The following is a 17,805-nucleotide window of genomic DNA, read 5'->3' as shown; positions in this document are numbered from 1 at the left end:
ACTAGTGATTAACAAAATTACAAAATAATGGGGACAATCCTACACCGTTCCCACCAACAGAGTTCTGTGTCCCCTTCCCTCCACTGGAAACTGCAGTGGTTCTTCCAAGGTCAAAGAAATGGGTTAACTATTTTTCCCCATAACTGTCTGTCTATATTTTGCCCACTTCTCCTGTTGTCTTGCCTTCCTTTCTAAGTCACACCTACACTTATCACTGCTTCCTTTCTTCCTCTTCTCTCTCTGGGTCCTGATGGAATTGGAATCCAGATCCCTCTGGTCATCTTCCCCTACCATTTTCCCCCTCTGGGAGTATGGACCAAAATTGTTCCTGGGGTGCAGAAGATAGGAGTTCTGACTGGTCTTTCTTTCTTTTTGAGTTATTTATTTTTGATCTGAACACTGCTCAGCTCTGGCTGATGGTGGTGCTGGGGATTAAACCTGGGGCTTTGGAGCCTCAGGCAGGAAAGACTTTTTGCAGAACCACTATGCTGCCTCCCTGCCCAAGATTTATTGACTAATGAAATAGAGAGAAAACAGAGGGTCCGGGTGGTGGCACACTTGATTGAGCACGCATATTACAATGCACAAGGACCTGAGTTTGAAGCCCTGATCCCCACCTGCAGGGGGAAAGCTCTGTGAGTGGTGAAGCAGGGCTGCAGGTGTCTGTCTCTCTCTACCACCCCTTCCCTCTCGATTTCTAGCTGTCTCTATCCAATGTAGATAAAGATAATAAAAAGAGAGAGAGAAGCAGAGCAGCCTTCTGGCACATGCGAAGCCAGGGATCAAACTCCAGGGCCTCAGACTTGAGCACTTTATCCGCTGTGCCAACTCCCAGACCACCTGAACCAGGCTTTTCTCAAGCGAGGCTCTGGTGTCTGAAGGCCAGCCTCACTCACTCGGGTGTCTGCTTCAGTAGGCAGAAGAGGCAGGATGGTCAACGAGGTGATGAACCCAAGCTGAGAGACAAAAAAGAGACACCCCAGGGACAAGGATGAAGAGGTGGAAATTTCAAGTGGAAAAAAGTCAGACTGGGCTGGCAGAAGAGCTCATCTGACAGTACACTGCTTTGCTAAGTGTTCAAGCCTGGCCCCCAGCACACTGGAGGAAGCTTCAGTGCTGGTGTGTGTGTGTGTGTGTGTGTGTGTGTGTGTGTGTGTGTGTGTGTGTGTATCTAAAATAAGTAAATAGATAAAATCTTAAAAAGAGAGAGAGTGGTACGGGAGGTGGCACAGTGGTAAAGCTTTGGACTCTTAAGCATGAGGTCCCGAGTTTGATCCTGGGCAACACATGTGCCAGAGTGATGTCTGGTTCTTTCTCTCTCCTCCTGTCTTTCTCATAAATAAAATCTTTATTAGAGAGAGAGAGAGAATGAAAGGAGGAGACAAAAGAGCCAGTTGAGAGCGGGGGAGACAGCTTAATGGTGATGTGAACAACTTTCATGCCTGAAGCTCTGAGGCCCCAGGTTCAATCCCAGGTGCCACCATTAGCCAGAGCTGAGTGAGGACTCTGGTTGCTCTCTCTGTGTATCTTTCTCTCTGTGTCTCTGTGGAAAGAGAGAAAGAAAGAAGAAATGAAGGAAAGAAGAAGAAAGAAAGAAGAAAGGAAGGAAGGAAGGAAGAGAGAGAGAGAGAGGGCGAGAGAGAGGAGGAGAGATAGCCTAATGGTTATGCAAACAGACTCTCATGCCTGTGGCTCCAAAGTCCCAAGTTCAATTCCCCGCACCACCATAAACCAGAGCACAACAATGCTCTGGTTAAAAATAAATAAAGAAAAAAGAAAGGAAAAAGAAAAAGAGCAAGGAGAAAAAAAGAAAAGCCAGCCGGGTGGGTTTCAGAACCAAAGGAGGGCGCCCCCAACTCAGAAACCCCACTGGGACCCCTGATTTGAAGGGGAGAGGGTTTTACTGGTGTGTGAAGTCACAAAGCACAGGGGACAGACAATGGCTTGCACGTGCAGGAGGGGTGGTGGCAGTGACCCCCTTTCCTGGCTCAGCTGCCGCCCGTCCCTGCTGTGAGAAGCTCCGCCTGAGGACCCAACATGTCCCCGCCCCTCCACGGGCAGCCCCGGCTACTGCGGCCTCCAGGGGACGAAGTTCATCTCGGGCTGAGGCCGCAGCTTCTCAGGGGCAAGGAGGCAGCGGAGGCCCGTCTGTCCCGGCCTGTGTTCAGACCACAGTCGGGAGGCCAGCACTGCACCCGGGGCCAACAAGTGGGGTTGTCTGGGTCAGAATCTTTCTTTTTTTTAAATGAAATTAAAATTTCCTATTGCCACCTGGGTTATCTCTGGGGCTCAGGGTAACACTATGAATCCACTGCTCCTAGCAGCCTTTTTTCCTTTTTTGCTTTCCTTTTATTGAGAAGGGGTGGGGAATAGGGAGAAAGAGAATGAGAGACCCCTGCAGGCCTGCCTCCCACCTGCAGGGAGACCTTGTGCCCAGCCAGGCGAGCCACCACCCAGCCCCGTTTTCTCTCATCATCATTTTATTGCCACCAGGGTTATCACTGGGGCTCAGTATCAGCACTATGAATCCACCACTCTAGGAAGCCACTTTTTCCTTTCTCTTTTCTATTTTATTTTGATAGGAGGGAGAGAAATTGAGAGGGAGGGGGAGATACAAAGACAGAGACACCTGCAGACCTGCTTCACCACTCTTGAAGCTTCCCGCCTGCAGGTGGGGAGTGGGGGCTCTAATTCAGGTCCCAGCGTGCACTCAGCCAGGTGCGCCGCCACCCAGCCCCCCGTATCATTTTTACCAGACGCCCACTCAGCTCTGGCCACTGGTGCGACCAGGGATCAAGCGCCGGCATTCTCACATGCAAGTCCTGTGTGCTGCCACTGTGCTATCTCCCCAGGCCAAAGAGATCTCTCCGTTAACAAGGAGGCAGGGAAGCAGAGCGCCACTCTGGTCTATGTGACGCTTCCACCTTGCAAATCCTGAGCTCAACCACCTAGATTTCTTTAATATTTATGAAAGATAGGGCTGGGTGGTTGGGCACTTGGTTGATTACACACATCGGAGCGCTTAAGGACCTAGGCTCAAGCCCCTGGCCCCCACCTCAGAGTGGGAGTTTCATAAGTGGTGAAACAGTGTTGTAGGTGTCTCTCTCTCTCTCTCTCTCTCTCTTCCTGCTCAACCGCCCCCTTCCGCTCAGCTTCTCTCGGTCTCTGTCCAAAACAAAGAAAATACCAGAAAGGGAGGGGCCGTGCATAGCTCTGCTCTGGCCTCTGGCAGTACTGGGGATGGCACCTGGGGCCTCTGGGGCCTCAGGTTTGCAAGTCCTGTGCTCTAGTGCTGAGATTATCTCCCCAGGGTCTCTTTCTTTCTTGTTTTTTAATTTTTTTTATTATTTATTTTCCCTTTTGTTGCCCTTGTTGTTTTGTAGTTGTTGTTGATGTCGTCATTGTTGGATAGGACAGAGAGAAATGGAGAGAGGAGGGGAAGACAGAGAGAGGGGGAGAGAAAGACAGACACCTGCAGACCTGCTTCACCGCCTGTGAAGCGACTCCCCTGCAGGTGGGGAGCCGGGGGCTCGAACCAGGATCCTTAGGCCGGTCCTTGCGCTTTGTGCCACGTGCGCTTAACCCGCTGCGCTGCCGCCCGACTCCCCCAGGGTCTCTTGTCTGTCTTTGTCCAGAAGCAGCCTTGGCCAGTCCTCACAAAGCTCTGTGGGAGCATGGCTGCAGAAGAGGCCTGAAGGTATCTGTCCCCACCACACGCCCCTGCATCCCCTCAGGTGTGCCGCCCTTACCTGTGGGGCAGCTTCTGCGAGTAGACCAGCAGGTACCTGACACGCAGGAGCTTATTGTTGGTCACCACGAAGTAGCGGGGAGGGACATCCCCCCCCTCGCTGTGCCGGACCCTCGCCCTCCTGCGGTCCAGCTCCTTGGAATCTGGGGGAGGGAGCATGACGAGTGGGCAGGTCAGGTCTCTGTTCCCGAGTGGCTGCACAGAAGGACTCCAACAGAGACAGAGAGACAGCAGGAGAGAGGAGGGAGGGAGGAAGGGGAGGAGAAGGAAGGAAAAAACAGGAAAATAAGAGGCTAGAGCCAGGGAGAGAGCATAATGGTTCCGCAAAGAGACTCTCGTGCCTGAAGCTTCAAAGTCCCAGGTTCAATTCCCAGCACCACCATCCGCCAGAGCTGAGCAAGGCTCTGGGAAAAAACACATAATTGTATAAAGATAATAATACTAAGAGGCTCAAGGAAAGGAAAACTCCGGGGAGGGAAGGAGTGGAGAGAGCAGATGGGAGGAGCAGGCTGAGCACTTCACCAGGTGCACCACCACCTGGCCCCATTGTGTTTTATTTTACTGTTGACTGTAAACCATTAATTCCCCAATAAAGAAATTAAAAAGAGAGAGAGAGAAGAGAGAGAGAGAGCTGGGCCAGGGAGGCTGCTTGGCAGTGATACTGAGCCAAGCCCTGAACACCAGAGAAAAAGTAAATAAATAATTAGAAAAAGACACAAAAAGGTTGGAGCCACCTGCCAACACTCACGCCCAGTAGAGAAGCAATTACTCCCACCTTCTGCACCCCAAAAGGAGTGTCGGCCCACACTCCCAGAGGGGGAGAAATGTTAGGAGAAGATGACCAGAGGCCTCTGAACTCCAACTCCATCAGGACTGAGAGAGAAGAGGGAAAAGGAAGGACATTCAGAAACAGTAATAGGTGCATCTGTGACTTAAAATGGAAGAGAGGGGCCGGGCGGTGGCGCACCTGGTTGAGCGCACATGATACAGCGTGCAAGGACCCGGGTTCAAGCCCCCGGCCCCACCTGCAGGGGGAAAGCTTCACAAGTGGTGAAGCAGGGCTGCAGGTGTCTCTCTGTCTCTCTCCCTCTCTGTCTCCCACTTCCCTCTCGATTTCTGGCTGTCTCTATCCAGATAAATAAATAAAGATAATAAAAATAAAATAAGATGGAAGAGAAAGCAGGATCATAGAAAAAAAAGCACACAGGGCAGGGAGTCTGGCGGTCACGCAGCGGGCTAAGCGCACATGGTACAAAGCGCCAGGACCCCGGTTCGAGCCCCCGGCTCCCCACCTGCAGGGGAGTCGCTTCCCAGGCGGTGAAGCAGGTCTGCAGGTGTCTGTCTTTCTCTCCCCCTGTCTTCCCCTCCTCTCTCCATTTCTCTCTGTCCTATCCAACAACAACGACAACATCAATAATAACTACAACAATAAAACAAGGGTAACAAAAGGTAATAAATATTTCTAAAAAGCGGGCAAATATAGATATATAGGTAGATAGATAGACAGATATGATAGACAGACAGACAGACAGACAGAGAAATAATAGGCAACCCTTATCTGTGACCTTGTTTGAACCACTGCAGTTTCCAGTGGAGGAAAGGGACACACAGAACTCTGGTTTGCTATTGTACCCTTGTTATTCTGTAACTTTGTAAATCACTAATTAAAACAGATGATGGATGATCTGGGGTTGAGAACAAGCAACAGGACCTGATCTGGAACCAATCTCTGAGCAGGCGTTTTAAATTAAAACTGCGTCCCAGCCGCCCAGAACGTTAACACTGGTGTAAAACACGAAAGCAGTCAGAGTGTTTCTTTCAAAATCATGAAAATGCTTCCCGAAAAAGATGACAGAAGCAAGGGCCCTCGTCGAGTGACAGCAGACGGTGCCAGGCTTGGATGGCTGCTTGGCACTGCCACCCTCAAATGTGCCAGGACCCAGGACGCCCATGGACAGGCATCAGAGCCCCAGAGGACCGTGCACTGAGTCTCCAGGTGACAGCCATGGGGTTCTCCTCCCCAGCAGGGCACGAGGCTAAGTGCGGGTCCTGGCTGGGGAAGGACAGCACCCTGGGGAGCCTCGGTCCCCCACACCCTCCAGGGGCCCCCAGCACATACCAGGCCAGTGAGGACTCCCAGCTTCAGTTTCAACCTCTGAGATATTTCTCAAGCCTGAGGTGCACTGCTAGGGAAGGGAGCCTGGGCTTCCTGCACACCGCCTGCCCCACCCAGCCTAATTTTCTATTGCTTTTTACTTATTTATTTATTTATTTCAAGGAAAAGAAGAGAAGGGGGGGGGGACAGAGCACCACTCTGCCACATGCAAAGCCAGAGCTCGAACTCAGGACCTCAAGCTGAGAATTCAGCACTTCATCCTGCCACCTCCCAGGCCACACCTTCCTTCCTTCCTTCCTTCCTTCCTTCCTTCCTTCCTTCCTTCCTTCCTTTCTTTCTTTCTTTCTTTTTTTGGATCAAGGAAGAAGAGAGAAGAAGAGACACCACAGCACTCCCCCACCACCACACCACCACCACCCACGAAGCCACTGCTGTCCCCATGTACTGTCAGAATTCAAGCCTGGGACTTCACACCTGGTAAGGTGTTCACTCTACCAGGTGAGCTATCTCCCCCTCCCAGATCACTCTCTCTCTCTCTCTCTCTCTCCATCTCTCTCCTGCTCCATGAAGTCTTCCCTGAGCTGCCTCCCTGGGCCCAGTATCAGACCCCTATGGCATATGCGATACCAGGGTTTGAACTCAGGATCTCAAACATGAGAGTCTAACGCTTCATCCCCTCAGCCCCAGCCTCAGAGTGAGAAGTGTATTTACTCCCCATCCTGTGTACAGTCCCTGTGGAGACCGTGCTTCTCCTCCAGGCAGACCTCCATCCTGCATGCCCTCCCAGGCCCACCCACACCCCCGGGAGGGGGGGGCTCACTCACCCTTCTTTTTGGTCTGGCACTTGACATCCGGGTGGTCGATGACCTCACACACGGCCACGCAGCTGAGGATGGGGCCCAGCAGGCTGCGCTGCCAGCCGTGCCCGTTGGGGCTGTAGAGGAGGGCCAGGCTCAGGTCGCTGGTGAGGTAGGTGCCCTCCCCAAACAGGGCGGTCTGCGGAGACGGACAGACAGAAACACGGTGAGCACGGCCCGAGAGCGCAGGGCTTGCAAGCTCAGGCGACTTTTCTCCTTCGCATCCACACAGGGGCCGGAATATAAGCTCACCTGGTAAGAGCACCTCACCGTGCATGAGGCCCTGGGTTTGAGCCCCGGCACCACCTGGGAGCACCATGGACAGCACCAGGGGCAGCTCCGTGAAGGGTGGAGCAGTGCTGTGATGACTCTCCCATCTCGAGATAAAGGAGTGGAAAGCATTGGCTCAGGGCAGCCTTTCAGTGGCTCTGTCACACAGCCCACAAAGAAATCTATTTGTGGGAGTCAGGCGGTAGCTCAGCGGGTTAAGCGCATGTGGCGCAAAGCTAAGGACCGGTGTAAGGATCCCGGTTCAAGCCCCTGACTTCCCACCTACAGGGGGTCGCTTCACAGGCAGTGAGGCAGGTCTGCGGGTGTCTGTCTATCTCTCCCCCTCTCTGTCTTCCCCTCCTCTCTCCATTTCTCTCTGTCCTATCCAAGAAAGACATCAATAATAACTACAACAAGGATAACAAAAGGGAAAAATACCTATTTGTTTAGGCAGGGTTAGATAGCATAACGGTTATGCAAACAGACTCTCAAGCCTCAGGCTCCGTCAAGTCCCAGGTTCAATCGCCTGCACCACCATAAGCCAGAGCTGAGCAGTGCTCTGGTAAAAAAAAAAAAAATCTATTTGTTCTTTTTCATTTTATTGGACAGGACAAAGAAAGAAGGGGAACTAGAACTGGAGAGAGACAGACACCTGCAGCACTGCTTTCTCCCTTTAGATGCGGAGTGGGGGCTCAAACCCAGGTCCTTGTGTGGCAATGTATGTACTCAGCCATCGCCCTGCTTGCCATAAAGAAACCTTTTAGTGTGGTCCGGGAGGAGGCGCAGTGGCTAAGGCACTGGACTCTCAAGCATGGGGTCCTGAGTTCGATCCCTGGCAGCACCTGTACCAGAGTGATGTCTAGTTCTTTCTCTCCTATCTTTCTCATTAATAAATAATAAACAAATAAATATACTCTTAAAAAATCTTTTAGCCCCAGATCAAATCGGTGGGGTCTACAGTTAAACATATTTATATACTTTTCCCAGATTTGGAAGCTACTCTCTGCCCTGATCCAGCTTTCTAGTCCTGTTTACAACTCTGACACCATCTCCCCAGACAAGACCTTTGGTCCACCTGCACGTTATCTGTCAGGCTCAGGCAAAAACTAGTGAAGTCATGAACCCTTAGAATATAAACAGCCTTCTAGCTTTTTCCAAAATGGAGACCCCAAATCTCACCTGCTATACTCTTGCCTTTAGGATCCTCGTTATTTAGCAATTTGTTCTGCTTTCTATCTTAATGCTTTTTCAGCCACCAGCTTCCAGTGCTACCATGAGACCAACCTGACTTCCCTTGGCAGACAACCCCACCAACATGTCCTGGAGCTCTGCTTCCCACAGACCCGCCCCACTAGGGAAAGAGAGAGACAGGCTGGGAGTGTGGATCCACCTGTCAACGCCCATGTTCAGTGGGGAAGCAATTACAGAAGCCAGACCTTCCACCTTCTGCACCCCATACCAATCCTGGTTCCACACTCCCAGAGGGATAAAGACTAGGAAAGCTATCAGGGATCGGGCAGTAGCGCAGTGGGTTAAGTGCAGGTGGCGCAAAGCGCAAGGACTGGCGTAAGGATCCCAGTTCGAGCCTCCAGCTCCCCACCTGTAGGGGAGTCGCTTCACAGGCGGTGATGCAGGTCTGCAGGTGTCTGTCTTTCTCCCCCTCCTCTCTCTCTCTCTTTTAAGATTTTATTTATTTATTCATGAAGAAGATAGGAGGAAAGAGAGACAGAGAACCAGACATCACTCTACTACGTGTGCTGCCAGGGATTGAACTTGGGGCCTATTGCTTGAGAGTCCAATGCTTTATCCACAGTGCCACTGGACCACTCTCCCACCTCTCTCAATTTCGTTCTGTCCTGTCCAATAAAATGGAAAAAAATGGCCTTAAGGAGCGGTGGGTTCATAGTGCCAGCATAGAACCCTAGAAATAACCCTGGAGGCAAAAAAAGACACTCCATTAAAAAGGGGGAGAGCAGATGGTGGCACACCTGGTTGAGTGCCCATGTTACAATGAGGAAGGACCCAGGTTCAAGCCTCCGGTCCCCACCTGCAGGGAGAAAGCTTTGCGAGTGGTGAAGCTGTGCTGCAGGTGTCTCTCTCTCTCCCTCTCTAGCTCCGCCTTCCCTCTCAATTTCTGGCTGTCTCTATCAATACATAAAGATAATAAAATTTTTAAAAAACTCAAATGAACTTCAGTTGCTTTAAAAAAAAAATTGGGTGCCGGGTCGAAGGCATAATGGTTATGCAAAGAGACTCTCATGCCTGAGGCTCTGGAGTCCCAGGTTCAGACTCCGCCTGCAGGAGAGTCGCTTCACGGGCAGTGAAGCAGGTCTGCAGGTGTGTCTGTCTTTCTCTCCCCCTCTGTCTTCCCCTCCTCTCTCCATTTCTCTCTGTTCTATATGCAACAACTACAACAACAAAACAAGGGCAACAAAAGGGAATACATTTTTTTAATTTTTTTAAATAATAATAATAAATGTAATTATTACATAGGGACAAAGAAAAATTGAAAGGGAAGGGGGAATTAGAAAGGTAGAGAGATGGAGAGTCAGAGAGACCTGCTTCAAGTAACATAAGGAGCCTAGAGAGGGGCCGGGTGGTGGTGCACCTGGTTGAGAGTACATAGTACAGTGCACAAGGACCCGGGTCCGAGCCCCTGGTCTCCACCTGCAGGGGGAAAGCTTCACAAGTGGTGAAGCAGGGCTGCAGGTGTCTCTGCCTCTCTCCTCTCTATCTCCCCCTTCCCTCTCGATTTCTGACTGTCTCTATCCAATAAATAAAGACAACTGAAAAGGGAGAAATGGTCTCAGGAGGACGCAGCACCACCAGGCATGCTTGACGCCCTGAGGTCACTGCCGGGCACCACATTAAGGAGACAAGCCACCAAGCCCGGGAGGTGGTTTGAGCGGGACCCCAGCACCGCACGCGCCTGAGGGCCTCTGGCTCAGTCTTCATGCTCTGCTCTCTTTCACAAGCAGATGGGCACAGCTCTTTAAGTCCTAGAGAGGCAGCACTGGGGGTCAGACCAAGAGCCCCAGGCATGCAGGCCCTGCGGCCCCCAGCTGCCTGTTGGAAGTTTTCAAAGTTCCTCAAGTTTCTACAGGCAGCCAAAGGAGAGAAAGAGAGAGAGAGAGAGAGAGAGAGAGAGAGAGAGAGGGGATGTGTGTGTGTGTAGCTAGGGTCTTGTTCACATGTGGGTTTTTTTTTTATATTATCTTTATTTATTTATTGGAGACAGCCAGAAATTGAGAGGGGAGGGGAAGATAGAGAGGGAGAGACACCTGCAGCCCTGCTTCACCATTCATGAAGCTTTCCTCCTGCAGGTGGGGACCAGGGGCTCAAACCGTGGTCCTCTCGCACTGTTAACATGTGCGCTCAACCAGATGTGCCACCAGCTGGCCCCCCCACATGTAATTTCATTGCTCCCAGGCTGGCTTTTACATTCAGATCAGCAGAGAGAGAGATAGAGAAAGGAGACCACCACACCACCGGAGCTTCCCCTGATGCTGCGACACCTTCCATGTGGTGCCGGGGATCAAACCTGGGCTTACACATGGCAAGGCGCACACCTGCTGACCAACTCCCTGGTCTCAGAATGGCCTAGAGCTTCAGTTAAATGCAGGCCCTGGTTCCGAAGGCCAAGGGGGCCCAGGACTCTGCAGAGCTCCCTGAGGGAGCCCCCGGCCCCGGGTCCAAGGCCCACCTTGCTGAGGTGCCAGTGCAGCCCGTTGTGCAGGATGGAGTGGAAGTTGTCCAGGCGGCTGCCGTGGAAGGCATAGAGCAGCCCCCGCCCGCCGCGGGCCTCCTGGAACTGGGCGTCGGCCGGCCCGGAGTGCTGGACCTCGAACAGGAAGTCGGGTGTGGGGGCCGCTGCATGGGCCGTTCCCGTCAGCTTCCGGATCTTGTCGAACTCGAAGGCAAAAAGGGGGTGACCCATTTACTTGGGATGGTCTCTGTGAGCATGCCCACCCCCTTTATAAGCCAGCCCGAGTTCAGGGCTCAGTACTTCTCTGGGCGAGTTCAGGGCTTAGTACTCTTGTGGGTGAGTTCAGGGCTTAGTACTCCTGTGGGTGAATTCAGGGCTTAGTACTTCTCTGGGCAAGTTCAGGGCTCAGTACTTCTCTGGGCGAGTTCAGGACTTAGTACTCCTCTGGGCGAGTTCAGGGCTTAGTACTCCTCTGGGCGAGTTCAGGGCTTAGTACTCCTGTGGGTGAGTTCAGGACTTAGTACTCCTGTGGGTGAGTTCAGGGCTTAGTACTCCTCTGGGCGAGTTCAGGGCTTAGTACTCCTCTGGGCGAGTTCAGGGCTTAGTACTCCTGTGGATGAGTTCAGGGCTTAATACTCCTGTGGGTGAGTTCAGGGCTTAGTACTCCTCTGGGCTTTGCCCTCCCACAGCCGCCTGCAGAGCACTGCCTCTTGCTTTCAGCTAAAGCTTGCTTCCAGAGCTCACTCGGGGAGGGCATTTGAGCCCTGGCACCACATGGGTGTGCCGCCACCACACTGGGGGAAGCTTCGGGGCTGTGGTCTCTGTGTGTGTCTATGCATTTGCAGTTTAAAAAAAAATGTGGTCCGGGAGATGGTGCAGTGGATAAAGCACTGGACTCTCAAGGGTGAGGTCCGAGTTCTATCCCCGGCAGCACATGTACCAGAGTGATGTCTGGTTCTTTCTCTCTCTCCTCCTGTCTTTCTCACTAATAAACAGAAGCTTGGAAGGGGCCCGTCCGGGGCCAGGGAGACAGCTCAGCCGCAGCGCACCAGATGTGCGAGCCTGCGGCCCTCCCCGTTCAGCCCTCCAGAATAAGGCAGAGCTGAGTGGCGCTCTGGTGTCTCTCATGAAAATAAATAAAATTGTGGTCCGGGAGGTGGCACAATGGATAAAGCATTGGACTCTCAAGCATGAGGTCCCGAGTTCAATCCCCAGCAGCACATGCACCAGAGTGATATCGGATTCTCTCCCTAAGTCCTCCTATCTTTCTCACTAATAAATAAATAAAAGATTTTTTTTAAAAAAAGAAAAGAAATAAACTCTGGGGCCAGGTGGTGGCGCACCTGGTTAAGCGCACATATTACAGTGCACAAGGACCTGGGTTCAAGCCCCTGGTCCCCACCTGCAAGGAGGAAGCTTCACAAGTGGTGAAGCGGGGCTGCAGGTGTCTCTCTCTCTTCCCTTTCCCTTTCAATTTCTCTGTCTCTATCCAAAACAAACACATATGTATATTTAAAATTAAACTAAAGCTGTAAAAGGGAGAGTCATGAAGAGAGAGGCCTGGCCACGGCCCTCAGCAGCCTCCCCTGGTGACGGTCTCGGGAAGGCCCCCGAGACACCCCAGCTACAGCCCCAGGCGTGGAAGTGCGGCCCGGCCCAAAACAGGGAGAGGAGAGGCACCACAGCACGCCTGGCTCCACTGCTCTGAGCTCCCCACTCCCCCCGGGCGCTCCCATTGGTGGCCTGGGGCTCGAACCCATGGCAATGTGTGTGCCCTACCAGGTGAGCTCCCTGCTGGCCCCCACCCTCCCGTGAGCCTCACCTCCGCCTTGGCAGCACTGCACACTGTCACGGCCTTGGAGGACAGGATCCAGCTCACCAGGTCCCAGGCACAGCGGTCCTGACCCTCCGGCCACTGGAGAAGCTCCTTCAGGTTGGGCAGACGGCCAGCAACTGCCAGCTGTGGGGAGGGAAAGGCTATTAGCAGCCTGGGGAGCAGCGCCCTCTGGTGGGCAGGCCAGCCACAGGCGCAGCAATGCTCTTCAGAGCAGCAGGAAGAGAACGTTCCACACACCCTCCTCCTCCAGGAAGCAGGCAGCGGTTGGAGGCTCCAGATGTGGACGGGGGGGGGGGGGGGGGGGGGGGGGTGCTGCAAGCCACCCGCCTCGCGGGCACCACTGGACAAGCCGGTCGGTGGGGTGGGGGAGCTGGAGAGGGAGAGCTGGGCTCATAGGTACGAGGTCCTGAGTTCGAGCCCCAATAATACTTCTCTCATATGCAAAATAAAACGATTATTATTATTAAAAATGTACTGCCCTGGGAGTTGGGCAGGAGCACAGCGGGTTAAGCACACATGGCACGAAGCGCATAAGGATCCCAGTTCGAGCGCCCGGCTCCCCACCTGCAGGGGAGTCGCTTCACAGGCGGTGAAGCAGGTCTGCAGGTGTCTGTCTTTCTCTCCCCCCTCTGTCTTCCCCTTCTCTCTCCATTTCTCTCTGTTCTATCCAACAACAACGACAGCAATAACAACAACAATAACAACAACAGCGATAAACATCAAGGGCAACAAAAGGGGAAAAATAGCCTCCAGGAGCAGTGGCTTCATAGTGTAGGCACCAAGCCCCAGCGATAACCCTGGAGGAAAAAAAAAGGAGAATAAATAAATACAATTTTAAAATATATATTTTTTATTTTTATTTATTTATTCCCTTTTATTGCTCTTGTTTTACTGTTGTAGTTATTGCTGTTGTTGTTATTGATGTCATCATTATTGGATAGGACAGAGAGAAACGGAGAGATGAGGAGACAGAGAGGGGGAGAGAAAGACAGACACCTGCAGACCTGCTTCACCGCCTGTGAAGCGACTCCCCTGCAGGTGGGGAGCCGGGGGCTCAAACCTGGATCCTTACGCCGGTCCTTGCGCTTCATGCCACGTGCATTTAATCTGCAGCACTACCGCCTGACTCCCAATTTTTTTATTTTAATTTTTTTTTAAACCAGAGCACCGTTCAGCTCTGGCTTATGGTAGTGTGATGGGCTGAATCTGAGGCTTTGGAGCCAGCCTCAAGCATGAGAGTTTCTTTGCATAACCATTATGCTACCTACCCCCACACTCTTTATTTTTTCAAACAAACAAAAAGGATTCCAGATCAAAGAGGTGTCTGGCGACAGATGGCGCAGCACCTGAGGAGGACTGGGGCAGTGGCAGGAATGGCCAGAGCTGAAACCAAGGATGGAGACTAAGCTTGAGAGGGTGAGGGGGCAGGGGATTCTCAGGACAGCAAAGATCAGTAAGCAGTAAGCACGTGCAGCCCGGGAGGTGGCCCAGTGGGTAGAGTGTTGGATGTCAGACCCGAGGTCCTGAGTTCCATCCCCGACATAACGTACCAGAGTGATGCTCTGGTTCTCTCACTCCCTCATAAATAAACTTCTCTTTAAAAAATAAAATAAAGGGAGTCGGGCTGTAGCGCAGTGGGTTAAGCGCAGGTGGCACAAAGGGCAAGGACCAGTGTAAGGATCCCGGTTCGAGCCCCCGGCTCCCCACCTGCAGGGGAGTCACTTCACAGGCGGTGAAGCAGGTCTGCAGGTGTCTGTCTTTCTCTCCCCCTCTCTGTCTGCCCCTCCTCTCTCCATTTCTCTCTGTCCTATCCAACAACGACAACAACAATAATAACTAAAACAAGGGCAACAAAAGGGAATAAATAAATAAATATAAAATAAGTCAGGTGGCACACCTGGCCAAGCACATGTTACCAGGCTCAAGCCCCCAGTCCTTCCTTACCTACTGGGGGGGGGGAGAAGCTACATGGGCAGTGAAGCAGTGCTCCAGACCCCTCTCTCTCTCTCTTTCTCTCTCTCTCTTTTACTAGAGCACTGCTCAGCTCTGGCTGATGGTGGGGTGGGGAGAGTCTCTCTGCATAACCAGATGCTATCTACCCCTGCCCCATCCCTCTCTATCTTACCCTTCTTCCCCCCCCCCAAGTGTTTTTTTTTTTTTTTTTTTAACCAAAGCACTGCTCAGCTCTGGCTGATGGTGGAGCAGGGGATTGAACCTGGGACTTTGGAGCCTCAGGCATGAGAGTCTCTTTGCAGAACCATTATGCTATCTCCCCCTGCCCTCTTCTCTCTCAATATCTCTCTGCTTTTTCAAATAAAGTAAAACAAAAAGAATGAAAAGTCAAGGGAGGCGGGCGGGGGCGCAGCGGGTTAAGCGCACGTGGCGCAAATCTCCAGGACCTGCGTAAGGATCCCGGTTCGAGCCCCGGCTCCCCACCTGCAGGGGAGTCGCTTCACGGGCGGTGAAGCAGGTCTGCAGGTGTCTGTCTTTCTCTCCTCCTGTCTTCCCCTCCTCTCTCCATTTCTCTGTCCTATCCAACAACAACGGCATTAATAACCACAACAATGTTAAACAAGGGCAACAAAAAGGAAAATAAATAAATAAATAAATAAACAAAAACTTAATTAAAAAAAAAAAAGATTAAAAAAAAAAAGAATGAAAAGTCAGTGCAGAAGCAGTGGAATCATGCCTGTGTCAGGTCCCAGCGCTAGCAAAGTTGTTGTTGTCATAAAGAGACAGAGAAGGCAGAGACAGACAGACAGACAGACAGACCACACACTGCAACTTCCTTCAATGCAAGGACACAAGGCAAAGCAGCATACTTCCAAATGAGCTAGTCTGCTGACCCTAAATCCTTATTTTTTAAATAAAGGTCCTTAAGAGAGAGGGCAACTGGAACTAGGGAGCTGGCGGGGGGCAGTGCACAGACTGGAGCGCCCGAGACCCAGGTGTCCCTGTTCACCCCTCACACCACCACGTGCCAGAGCTGAGCAAGGCTCTGGGCTCTGTTTCTCCTTCTTTCATTACAAACCAAAATACTGAGACCAGGGAGTGGTGCACCTGGTTGAGCACACCTGCTACAATGCTCAAGGACCCAGGTTCAAGTCCCCGGTCCCCTCCTGCAGGGCAGAAGCTTCACAATAGGTGAGGCAGGGCTGCAGGCTGCAGATGTCTCTCTCCCTCTCTAGCTCGCCCTTCCCTCTCAAATTCTGTCTCTATCCAGAATAAATAAAAATACATCTTAGGGGGCCGGGTGGTGGTGCACCTGGTTGAGCACACATGTTACCATGCTCAAGGACCCAGGTTCAAGCCCCCGGTCCCCACCTGCAGGGGGAAAGCTTCACGAGCGGTAAAGCAGGGCTGCAGGTGTCTCTCTCTCTCTCTGTCTCCTCCTTCCTCTCAATTTCTGGCTGCCTCTATTCAGTAAATAAATAAAGGTAATTTTAAAAATACATTATAAGGGAGTCAGGTGGTAGTGAAGTGGGATAAGCACATGTGGCACCAAGCACAAGGACCAGCGTAAGGATCCCGGTTCGAGCCCCCGGCTCCCCACCTGCAGGGGAGTCGCTTCACAGGCGGTGAAGCAGGTCTGCAGGTGTCTGTCTTTCTCTCCCCCTCTCTGTCTTCCCCTCCTCTCTCCATTTCTCTCTGTCCTATCCAACAAAATCAATAACAACAACAATAATAACTACAACAATAAAACAACAAGGGCAATAAAAAGGGAATAAATATTTTAAAAGTACACTGTAAAAAGTACACTTAAATACATACATGTAATATTTTAGAGGGATAGATGATAATTACCTATTTCTGCAGTAGCTGAGCTGTCCAAACTGGCCCCAAGAGCCCTCATGTGAGGGGTCTGCTCCTGGTCAGGGCGGCCTTTTGGGGTACCCTGGATTGCTGAGTTCTCCTCTGGGGCCTGAGGTGTGCGGGGGCAGACGTACCCCAAACTGAGGGCAGGGACACTGGGGGACAGGGATAAGGGACAGGACGGGGCCCTGTGTCTGCACTGTCTGTGACAAGAGAACTTCATGCCAACGCCACAGACCCTTCCTGCAGGCCGGGTGGCTCAGCACAGAGACCCCTGTGTCACCGCTGCAGGCTGTCCCTCTCGGGGTTCCGGATCAGGGCTTTCGCTCAGCACCCACCCGGGACGTGGGGGGCAGGGGTGCGGGGTGGGGGACAGCCTCTGCAGCACTCAGACCAGCAGAGCCGCTCAGCGCGGCAGCCGGGCCAGGCCTCGCGGCCGCGTGTTTTCTGCAGCTGGCCCAAGGCGGGTGGCTTGGGGGCATTCCCAGCAGTTGGGGTCACGAAGACCACGGCGGTGAACAGCCCCCGCCCCCCCCACGGGGATTCTGCTCGGAGCTCCGGGCCAGGTGACTCCGGGAGGAATGACAACCAGGCTGGGCTGCCACCTGGGGGTGCGGGGTGTCTCCCTGCCAGGGGCCGGGGGAGGGAGGCCAGCCGACTCCAGGCGCCGGCCAGGGACTCTGCAGAGGACGCGGTCACCCAGGCCCTCCCGCCCCCGCCCCGTCACGTGGCCCGGCAGGCCCGGGACCCCCGCCCCGCCCCAGGGGACGCTCACCAGGGCCTCGAAGTCCTTGCGGTCGCGCTGGGCGTAGGCCGCGGGGAAGGGCCGCAGCACCGAGTCGCGCTTGTAGCTCTGCAGCGCCGACACGAACAGGCTGCAGCGCAGGTCGGCCGCCAGCACGTCGCGGGCCACCGCCTCCCGGATGGCCTCCGGGCCTGCAGGCTGCATCCCGGGGCGCGGTCGGGCCGCCGGCGACCCGGGAACTGCGGCTCTCCCAGGTCTGGGGTGAGATGAGCCGGGGTCCGAGGGCCCGACGGCGGAGGGGGCGCTGCGGGGTCGGGCAGGGGCGGCCGCTGCCTGGGGGTGGCCGGGCGGGGCTGCGGGTGCGGATAATGGGGCGCGGGGCTATGACATGGGCTGAGGCGACAAGGGCGGGAAGGGGCCCCGACACGTGGCCCTGCAGCCCCGGGTCCCCGGCCGAGCCGCCGCTACCGCCTTCCGGCCCCGCCTCCCGGGCCCGCCCGCCCCGGGATCCGCCCCTCCCCAGCCGCCCGGGACGCCGCCTCCAGGGAGCCCCGTGGGCTTCCGCACCGCCCGCCTGCCCGTCTGCCCCGGGCTTTACGGCCCTCACCCCGCAGCCCTGGCTTGGGGCTCAGCTGGCGGCATCAACGCTGCAGCCTGGCGCGGGTTCAAGACCTGCATGCAGACACACACACACACATGCAGACACACGTGCA

General features: G+C 53.6%; 1 protein-coding gene across 6 annotated transcripts in view; it reads right to left on the bottom strand.

Annotated features, from left to right (window-relative positions):
* Positions 1-17,693, bottom strand: part of PARP16 (poly(ADP-ribose) polymerase family member 16) — a 49,355-nt gene extending 31,662 nt beyond the window's left edge. Inside the window, exons 1-6 of one of the 6 annotated variants that reach the window (XM_060174313.1) lie at positions 17,123-17,689; positions 12,520-12,657; positions 10,695-10,901; positions 6,689-6,860; positions 3,750-3,891; positions 1,074-1,543 (exon numbers count right to left, since the gene is read on the bottom strand). In XM_060174313.1, the coding sequence (XP_060030296.1) occupies positions 1,465-1,543; positions 3,750-3,891; positions 6,689-6,860; positions 10,695-10,901; positions 12,520-12,657; positions 17,123-17,296 (912 nt within the window). In that variant the 5' untranslated portion in view covers positions 17,297-17,689 and the 3' untranslated portion in view covers positions 1,074-1,464. Of the gene's footprint in view, positions 1-1,073; positions 1,544-3,749; positions 3,892-4,012; positions 4,622-6,688; positions 6,861-10,694; positions 10,902-12,519; positions 12,658-17,122 lie in introns of those variants that run through there. The other 5 variants (XM_060174314.1, XM_007532354.3, XM_060174316.1 and 2 more) reach the window with 5 other exon arrangements.
* Between the last annotated feature and the right edge of the window lie 112 nt (positions 17,694-17,805).

This window comes from Erinaceus europaeus, chromosome 16, assembly GCF_950295315.1.
Source record: "Erinaceus europaeus chromosome 16, mEriEur2.1, whole genome shotgun sequence".
In the NCBI taxonomy this organism is placed as follows: Eukaryota; Metazoa; Chordata; class Mammalia; order Eulipotyphla; family Erinaceidae; genus Erinaceus; species Erinaceus europaeus.
This window is presented reverse-complemented; position numbering and strand designations above follow the sequence as displayed.